Consider the following 10,591-nt stretch of genomic DNA (forward strand, 5'->3'; position numbering starts at 1 on the left):
TTTAGTACCTGAAGATAAAGTTTAACATACATCCCTGGGTAAACATTTCTAGTAATAATACCAACACGCCACCTGCCTCTGCTTTAATATAGAAAAAATCAGAGCTCTAGTCGAATAAAGGAAAGAAGTGGGCCTCGCAAGCTCACGTGACGTTCCGAATATGTCGCGGTCTTTACTACCAGCAGGAGCGCTCACAGCACTGACAACGAACGCGTCTGCCGAAAAAAGAGCACCTGAGGTTTCCGAGGCAGTTCCAGTACACCCTTAGGTATGGGCACAACGCACAGAGCGATGCTGGTGTGCACCGGCGACGCGGTAGACTTCAGACGCGTCACCACGGCTGCGGACACGGTGAGGAGCTACCGCAACAGCACCATGACGAGTTCCAGGGGCCTGGTGGCCATCGGGTGGGGCGCAGGGATCGCGCGCTTGGCTGAACGTCCGGGCTTCCAGCGACTGAATCCCCGAGGGAGACCGCAGCTCCGCGAGTTGCGATGGGCTGACCATCACGCTAAACTACCAGGGGCCCTGGGGCATGCTGTAGTCAACGCGGCGACGCCTTCCCAGAAGGACGAGCAGGAGCCAGCGCAGGCCGAACAGGTAGCAAACGCCTCATATGTAGTCTATAACATGTTTTATAGGAAAAGCTGACAATGGTGTCTGCTTTATTTTTGCATCTTCTAGTCTCTAAATGAACAAATGAAAAGGCTACGAAGGTTTAACGTCCCAAAGCGACTGAGGTTATGAGGGATGCCATAGTGAAGGTCTCCGGAAATTTCGGCCACCTGTGGTTCTTTAACGTGCACTGGCGTCGCACAGTACACGGGCGCCTCAGCGTTTTCCCTCCATAAAAACGCAGCCGCCGTGGTCTGGTTCGAGCCCGGGAACTCCGGATCAGTAGCCGAGCTTCCTAACCACTGAGCCACCGCGGCGGGTAATACGCATTAATAATAATTGGTTTTTGGGGAAAGAAAATAGCGCAGTATCGATATCATATATAATAATAATAATAATAATAATAATAATAATAATAATAATAATAATAATAATAATAATAATAGTATTATTATTAATAATAATAATAATAATAATAATAATAATAATAATAATAATAATAATTGGTTTTTGGTGGAAAGGAAATGGCGCAGTCTCTGTCTCATATATCGTTGGACACCTGAACCGCGCCGTGAGGGAAAGGATAAAGGAGGGAGTGAAAGAAGACAGGAACAAATAGGTCCGTAGTGGAGGGCTCCGGAATAATTTCGACCACCTGGGGACCGTTAACGTGCACTGACATCGCACAGCACACGGGCGCCTTAGCGTTTTGCACACGGGCGCTTTATTGTTCGCCTCTATCCCAAGTGCCCGAAATAATTCCGCAGCCCTTCACTACAGTACCTCTTTCTTCCTTTCTTCTTTCACCCCTACTTTATTCCTTCATTTACGGCACGCTTCAGGTGTCCGCCGATATGTGACACAGATACTGCGTCATTTCCTTTCCCTAAAAACCAATTTTCAATCTTTCAAATTGGTCAAATATATCCGACCTCAAGGCAGTAGGTGCCCGCCCACCGTGAGCGATGGAAAACTAGCGTAATGACGTGGTAATATATCGCATGAACGATAGATGGCGCTACCAAGCAGCTATCGCTTTTTACTTCAACGTCTTCCAGACGGTGTCGACATATTTTTCCTGTCACTATTTTAGCCACTCCCACCCAGCGTCGGCAGCGCCAGCAGTTCCTACAGCGGCCCCACAATGGGATCAGCGGACTCGGACCTGGAATCCTTCGAAGGCGGAAGGCGCTTTGTAGACAAGGCGCTACGTCCGGCCTCCCAGGTCCTGCAGCTCCGCGAGACGATGACGCGGCGGGGAAGCGCGCAGGCAGCTGCTCAGGAAGCGCTCCAAGACGGCATCAAAGAACGCCGGTATGAGAGCTTCGGAAAGGGCACCGAAGCTCCGTGAGCAGGCGCAGGGCAAGCCGGTAAGGGTCAGGGTCTGACTGCAGCACTCGGTTCGGCTAGCATGAAAGAAAAGCTCATGAAGCTTAACAGCTATCACTTAAGGGTTGCAATTTAATGGAAAAGGCTAAACCTTATATTCAGAACCCTTTGCGACAAGCTCTCTAAAACTGCCCTAAGTCAAGCATGCAAGATGTATTATCGGGTTTAACGTTCCAGAGCGACCCTAGCTACGACGAACGCCGTTGTGGCAGGCTCCGGACAATTTCGACCACCTTTGGTTCGTTAGCTTGCACTGACATCGCACAATAGCAGGGCCTTTAGTGTTTCGCCTCCATCGCAATGTGACCGCAGAGGCCGGGATCGAACCCGGGTCTTTCGGGCCTGCAGCCGAGCACCATAATCACTGAACCACCAGGGCCGCTCCAGCATGCAAAACGTACTCAACTGTATTTTAAATGCAACGCTTCGTGTGACCTCTAAGCGACTCGGTGGCTTCGGAACATAAGAGCTTGCGCTCGTTTTTTTTTTTTGAAAGATAAAAAAGAGCCTACATTCAGCTGATTTTCATTTTTTGTCTATTTATAGCTTATAAAATTTTCGTTTCAAATTAAGGAGTGCCTTTGTCATAAATAGACAAGAAATGAAATTAATGCGTACAAGACTTCCACCGGCCTGGTGCCCGTCTCGTCTAGGGTAAGATGCTTGGGAAAGGTTCTTAGACAAAACCGTTGCCTTGATGGATCAGAGAGATGTTCCGCCATCAAGCAACCCTAAATCCGCCTCATGCGGTAGAAGCCCATTTGTGGCCTAGGGCTGTAGCCGTAGGCCACAGTGAAGGGATTTGAAGGCGTAGGCTCCTTCGCCAAGCCATGTAACCCTAGCAAGCCGAGCACCAGGCCGGGACAAAGCTTGTACCCGTTTTGAGCAAACCGGTGGGTAACCGGCTCGCAGCAGGAATCGAATCCACCACTTCATGAAACCGAGGTGGGTGATCTACCATGGGTGCTCATTTTTGTCAATTTTCTATAGCTTATACAATTTTCGTTTGAAATTAAGGAGTACCTTTGTCATAAATAGACAAAAAAATGAAATTCAGCTCGATGTAGAGAGCTCACATTAAAGGTCACCAGCTGATCGAAATATTTCCAGAGACGTCCTCTAGGGCACCTACTCTCCCCTTTTTTTCCCTCCCTCCGCAGCCACTGGATAGCATCTATCCTATTGGGCGCAGGAGCCGCCACTAACTGCGCAGGGCGAGTAGGTATGGTTCAGGCGGTCGGGCGCAGGTTAACCAACGCGTAAGGAATAGGTAGAGTGCTTGCTGAGATTCTCACGTAATTTGTTTCAATTGTTTCAAACAGGGCCTTTGGCGTTTGTGACGGAGACGCAACCACTCCGCCACAACGGCTCTAGCTTTAACCATGAATAAAGGCGCATATAGTGAAAGCACTCTTCCGATGCAGAAGTCCACGCTTTCGCTACATATATCCTGACCTAAAAAAGCTAGGCAATAAGCAATTTTTATCGAATATCTTCCAGCACATTGAGCTTATCAATAATCCAAATAAGTGCTTCCGAGCTTCTGCAATAAAAGACGCCCATTATAATTAGATGCCATCTGTTAAATAATCCACTGGTAAAAATACGCCTCCTCACTTCGCGCAACTCGACAGCCAGGTCTTTTGATACCAATACAAGGGTTGTTCAAAGGCGAAAAATGCGCACGTGTGCGACGGCTTTTCCGCTTTCATCACAGGGTCCCGGACATGTGTGCGTTACTTCACGCCGGGCAAACTGGACGTGGAGGCACCTGGCCAATGCCGTTCTGCTTCGAGTACAACTCCAGAACCTGCCGATCGTCTAATAGACATATTTCTTTTACTAATTGAATGAACATTTATTAAACGCTGATAGCAGATTTTCACTATCACAGTATGCCTCTTATTTCCTCTTGCGCTGTGTACACTAGCTGTGTTTCAGTTGGTACAAAATTGGGAGCGCTTTTGACTGCCTCATGGAGTGATCGTTTGTGATTGATTGGTGATAGTCTATATATTTCCAATTTTACTCTTCTTACCGGCCTGAAAAACTCTTCCGGGAGCAAAGGTGCATGCGGTGGCGCATTATAATGTCGGGTGTTCACTGTCCTATAATTGCCAGCTTTTGCACGTATACTTAGGCAGCGTGACCCTGCCCCTGTGTACTATAAAGTTTATGCCTAGCTTCCAATATCCCCAAGGCGACTACTCGCGCCCTCCCTCCAAGTGTGTGCTAGCAGGACCACCAAGTAGTAATAGTAAGTGTTTAATAAAAAAATATAATAAAAAGGAAGTTAAAAGATTTTTGCTCACCCCGGCATCTGCCATCACTGTATCGGCGGCAACTGAGCTGGGGCAGCGGAAATAAAGGATAGAAGGCAGTATGAAGAAGAGAAACGAAAGAGGTGAGGGGTAGCAAGAAAGGACATAGGGGGTAGTCATATTTACACTATTTACAGAGTCCAGATAAAGTTGCCCAGGTCGTGCGCGCGTACAGTCAAAGAGGAAAAATAAAAAAAAAGCACACGCGCACCACACTTTGCAAGGACCATCAACAAAGAATCGATTCCTATAGTAAGGGCTCACCATCACCTGTGTCACGATAGCTGAGCACGGACAGAAATATACATCTTTTCCTCCCAAATTTCGCTGCGCACAGTTTGTCACCTCTCGCTTCACTAAATCGCTACGTGCAGTTACAACCTATACTGGGTATTTGTTTTTAATCTGCGGATTTTTCTTTAAAAATGAGTGAGATAAAACAATGCCGCCTTTCCATACATCCGGCAGGGATGACATTTTTTTGCTGAATACCGAAACGTTTTAATTTGAGTTATCACTGCACACTATATTGCAAAATATTGGGCCTTGATTACTTAGGCGAATCCGATAACTAATTTTGGCATCTGCATTCTACTTCATGATATCGAGCTCGCTATTATGCGCGCAGAATTACCCGGCACCTAACCAGACGCTCGACATGTGCCCAAAGTGGTAGAGTCCCACTGCAAACCCGGGAATTCTTGGGCAGCATAAAAGCGCGCCCTTTTTCTCACGACAGGCGCTCCTCTGATTAGTCATCATTCTCATTAGGATCTCGCGCGCGACTCGAAGAAGGAGCTTTCGCTGCGTAGCTGGCGATATTAACGACGATGGCAACCAGAGCTTCCAGGATCGCATGTTATTTAATCTTGTGAGCAGAAAATAATAATAATAATAATAATAATAATAATAATAATAATAATAATAATAATAATAATAATAATAATAATAATAATAATAATAATAATAATAATAATATAATAATAATGAAGATAATAATAATAATATTAATAACTGGTTTTTGGGAATAGAAACGGCGCAGTATCTCTGATATTGTTGGGCACCTGAACCACGCCGTAAGGGAAGGGATAAAGGAGGGAGTGGAAGAAGAAAGGAGGAAAGAGGTGCCATAGTGGAGGGGTCCGGAATAATTTCGACCACCTGGGGATCTTTAATGAGGTCTAAATTATTCCGGAGCCCACCACTACGGCAACTTTTTCATCCTTTCCTCTTTTTACAGCGGATTTTCAAGCCCGTTTATTTTCTTGGAGTGAGCGCATGTGCAGTCAAAGGCAATGTGAGGTGTCCATGACCCTCTTGAGATGCAGAATACCACAACTTATTCTTCGTTTACGTCTACCGGGATTCTCTATGACCAACCTATGTGAGTCTTGCGCCTAACCTGAGTTCATAGATCACTTTTTCCTCTCTTGCCAGCGGTTCTCTTTAATCCGTAGAATTTACTTGGAGGCACCCCTCGCTCGATTGGGGCTTTATCTATCTATTCCTATTCTCCTCTCCGGCGGAGGAAGCGCCAACGAATACCCCCTGATACCAGTGTGCGATAATTTTTACTAGTATATAATTGCATCAGGTAGATTCCTCTGCTATGATAAGAGTTCACTGCTTTAATTTCCGTTTTCTGTTTCCATTTTGTACCCAAATTCCAGTCTAGGGCCCAAAATTATCCAATTACTCCACTGCTTCACCATGAGCACATTTGTATCAAAAATGCGAGCTAGCTAATGCCCCGACGTGAGTCTGCGCCATTAAGCCTGAAGTAATCATCATCATCATCATCAATAACTTCGACCACACGGGGTTCGAACCCGGGTGCGCTGGATCAGTACACGAACGCTTTACCACTGAGCCACCGCAGCGGGTGAGTCAACAATATGAATCTTAGTGGAATGAAATGAGGAAGCTACCGGTCCAGTTCTTTTCAACTTGTTAAATGAATGACTGGTAGTTCGGGAAGAGCAACTTGGGCCGCGTGAGGTCCACCGCTAGTAACACCTGCCATCGCAGGACAGAAGCACATCGCTTAACCGCTGCAGCACTGCGCCTGGAAGGGGATGAAGACTCCCGGGCCTCTATGAGTGCAAAGCAGAGAATGACATTCTGCATATATGGGAATTAACCGTTACGCTATCGCGTCGTACCGAATCGAACCATTTCGTTCCCATTACTGGTCGAAATCAGGCATTTCTTGTGCAATACATAGAACAGCTTTTTATTCAAGGAATTAAGAACATGCGTTTTCTCTCTCTCTCTCTCTCTCTCTCTCTCTCTCTCTCTCTCTCTCTCTCTCTATATATATATATATATATATATATATATATATATATAATACTGCGCGGTGCAGAAAACATCAAGGCAGTTTTTGAACAAAGCGGTTTGCAGGCTATCGAAAAATTTATCATATATGGTCTTGTTTTCGTTTAGTTGCTGTTTTATTTAATGTTTGAATTCAGTATGGCGCCGGTTGCTTTTGTCACAATTAATCAGTGCGAGCGTGAACTGGAAGGCCCATGAAGTCGGCACGTTGCCGTCGTGAGCTTGCGCTGAGCGAACTGAGGAAGTGCAGATGAAACGAATCCAAATTAAGTGACGAAAACGGCGAAAATGAAGATCAGGACCCTTTGGGGAAGCACCACCTGCGCATGTGCAGCATAAACAAATGCGTTAACTAGCACCGCAACATGTAGGTAAAGCTGTAAGTAAAATAACTCAGGATAAATTAATATGCGAAGGCTCAGTCAGCCAAGCTATGAGGCTGCCTGTTGTGGAAAATTAAAGTTCGTATTACACCTCCTTAATGCCCCACTATCCATGCAGAAGCCAGTTTTGATGGGCGGCTTATGAGAAATTCTGCGTTTTTGTAATAATGCGAAAATGTTAAACGCTCAAGCAAACACTCCTTCTGTTATCGCGCAAATATGAGAGCAAATGAAACACGACTGCGGCTAAGTACGACTTAAGTGAATGAACCTGAACTCGTCGAGGATTTGAAGAAGTCGAAAAGACGTATTCTGCGGAAAAGACCACCTTTAGACAATAGACAGATTTAACGCAGCTGAGACGTAATAGGGTAGACATATACAGGCGTCTGGTAGGCTGGTGTACGTCTATGCTAATACGCCTCCGGTATGCTAAATGTATATAAGTCGAATTGCCACAACTTGCCTTTAGGCACAACATGCCACATAAGGCCGAAGCATGTCGGTCGATGCTTGTTAGTCGTGTGTGCGGAGTCGCGTTGTCCGTTAGATGCACCTGGAAGTTCAGAGCAAGTACCTATCTTCGTTTCTTGTTTTTTCTTTGAAGTTATGGAAAGACGTTTCGCAACGAAGGATTTACCGTGTTATCCTACGAAAACAAAAGCAGTATACCTGTTCGGTTCTTTTGAAACATTCTTTTATTTTTTCATTGTCATGTTATGACCCATGTCCTCACCCCCTAACTCATGCCCCACCCTCTAACTCACCGTCTTCCCTCGGGCTCTACTACCGAGAAGGCAGAGGAGAGCGCCATTGCCCTAGCCCTTCCACATTCGGACGCCCAATGCATCTTCAGCGAATCCAAAACGTCTCTGCCCCACTTTGCCAGAAGCAGGATTCTCACCCCTGCCTGGTAATTGTTTAACCCCCCTACCCATAATTTACCACGCAAGGTAGAGCTCCAGTGCGTGCCGAGTCAGTCTGGAAACCCTTGAAACGAGGATGCCGATATATTTGTCCGAGGTTTGATATGCCGGACTCAGTACAGTCTCGATCCAGAATTCTCGAGGGAGCGGGCGCACACCTTTGCATAGCTCATGCAAATACTCCGATTGGACCGTTGGACTTACCCCCTCCTCACCCCTCTCTTACGCACACCCAACAGATCCTCCTCAGACGGCTCCATAGCCGCTCTCTGTCATCCCCTCAGCTGTTATCCCACTATTGTGGCACGTCCCCTGCATGCTCCCTATGCGGTGACCCTCACGCCACACTCTCTCACATCCTTTTCGGCTGCCCTGCTTACCCTCCCTCGCCGGGACACCACGTCGTCCCGAGCTGGGAGGACTGGGAGGACCTGCTCACGTCTGCCGACCCGACATCGCAGATTGCTGCGGTGACTCTGGCTGCCGATGTCATGTCCCGATATGACGTACATGACGCAGTGCGGGACCGCGCAGCGGCCCAGGGACCGTGCAAGGTCTACAACTCGCAGAAATAATTTTTCTGTCCTTCCGTCCGTCCGTCCGTATGTCTGTCTGTCCATTGCCACTCCTCACAGTGTGCCGAAGGCACATTTCTCATAGCCGAGGTCTAAAAGATGTCCCAGTTGCCACATATAAAAGTAGATTTCAGTTTCTACGCCCCAGCACAGAAGTTATCGGAGACTTCGTGGCGGTAAGTTAACAGTGAGCTGCTGATGGTAAGCGCTGACAGATATATTGGAACCACGACTCGGAAACAATGACATGAGTTTGCCTTGCATGCAGAGAACTTCGACTCAGTTGAGAACAAATGACTAGAAGTAGACTATCTGCTGATGCTAATAGTCACTTTGTTAAAATGATGTCAACTACTTGGTAGTTCTTAGCCGACGAAGCAGCGTGAAAAGTACACATACTACTATTTAGGCCATACCTTATTTGTTCAGTTTCGCCGATCATGGTCCGAGCTGCGCTGCCAACCAGTGTCGGCCATTATCCGGCCGCGTAGTAGTGTCCGAAGTGGCTTGCGTGTTTAGAGCCGCTATTGGCAACAGAGGACGTGCTCGCCGTAAGGCTTGTAGCCGTGGCTATTGCGTGATTTGTAGTTCCGGTGCTGACGTGGACGAGCTTCACTATGTGTGGTAGACATAAGTAGGTTTGTTTCAGAAGGAGAGGCGGGTTTCGCGAATCAAATTTTGTTGGAAAATTATGTGGGACACACTTGCTGTCCAGGAAGCCAGCTGTGCACTCCTAAGATCTTGGCCTATTTGGTGGTAGTGTATTCAGTGTGAGACCGTGGAGGTGAGTGTGGGTCCTTGACTTATACAACTGCTTAGAATGTTCCAAGAGATTTAGCAGAAGAAAGCGGTTGGTGGAAAACGTTCATGCATCGGATCGGATAGCACCATATTAAATTCTGTTTTAATTCATTAAGCAGGACATCTAAAAACATTGGATTGGCTTGAATAATCTTTTGTAAAGCCCGCAACAAAACAGAGGGAAAGATAGCGAACCTGTCGCTGAAAAGAGCGACCAAAATAGAGAAAATTTTACCCCATACTTCTCCGTGGGAAGCGCGTTCCAATGAAGACTGAAAGCTTTACTTGATGGCAGAATATGTTTGTCGAAGCGCTTAAGTCAGTTTGATTCGAGCAGAAGTGGTTGAAAGGAGAAAGGATATTTGCTTATGAGAGCGGTCCTTTCAGACATCCATCGCAGACTATGGACATGCAAGTGCACGAGCAAAAGCTGGAGGGCGCTGATTTGCTTACAGAACCTCGCTGGCAGTATTGACATTCAGCCATGCTGTGGTGGAGGCTAACTAGTTTTCTTCAGTGCGTTTTTAGTTTTTAGTCGCCGCACTCTCAAAGGTTGAGTGGCGTGTGTGTCTGTATGTCTGTGAAGGCTCTGAGAAGAAAGTGTACCTGGCTCACCATACTCGCACTACAATAACGCGGTGGTGTTATCCTTCAAATTCCGTCTGTTATGCGCCTTTCCTTTTCTCGAAACCATTGGAATGTTTAAATTGAAAGGTAGATTTAGAGGAAAGGAAATGGTGCAGTAGTTGTCTCATCTCGGAGGACTCCTGAACCGCGCTGTGTAAGAACGGATGGTGGTCGGAGGAAAAAAATGGCCTGGCTTAGCTTATGGTTAAGCCTAGGATGCGAAGCATACGTCGCTTGGCAAGCCGTACTTCTCGTTCTTCTCCCGTTTCCGTGGCTCTTTGTAACTTGCGCTTTGCGGTCTGGCGAGCCGCCCTCTCCCTGGCCGACATCTCGCTGCTCAACTGACTCAACGAGTGCGTCGCCTTTTATACAATTGTGTGACGTCAGTATCTCCTAGCGGTAGGAGCGGGAGTTAGGCCGCCGGCGGAGGCTGCGCGTCCGCAAGCGAACGCACGAGTTGAGCCCCAGCTTTCACAGCTATTGTGACATCATATCACGTGGTGCGCCGATGTTGGTCAAGTGGTAGCTACGCGGCCGCGCGCGGCGCAGCAAGGAAGAGCTCGGTTGTGCGGCTAGTATGCTTCGCATAAAAGAGAAAGAGGTACCATAGTGTAGGG

General features: G+C 47.1%; 1 protein-coding gene across 1 annotated transcript; it reads left to right on the forward strand.

Moving 5' to 3' along the window:
- Positions 1-291: 291 nt before the first annotated feature.
- LOC144120001 (uncharacterized) lies at positions 292-1,968 on the forward strand. Its single transcript, XM_077652489.1, has 2 exons — positions 292-600; positions 1,709-1,968. Exons 1-2 carry the CDS (start codon positions 292-294, stop codon positions 1,964-1,966), a joined length of 567 nt encoding a protein of 188 aa, XP_077508615.1. The 3' UTR covers positions 1,967-1,968.
- Positions 1,969-10,591: the final 8,623 nt, after the last annotated feature.

The sequence above is a fragment of the Amblyomma americanum genome, chromosome 2, assembly GCF_052857255.1.
Source record: "Amblyomma americanum isolate KBUSLIRL-KWMA chromosome 2, ASM5285725v1, whole genome shotgun sequence".
Classification (NCBI taxonomy): domain Eukaryota; kingdom Metazoa; phylum Arthropoda; class Arachnida; order Ixodida; family Ixodidae; genus Amblyomma; species Amblyomma americanum.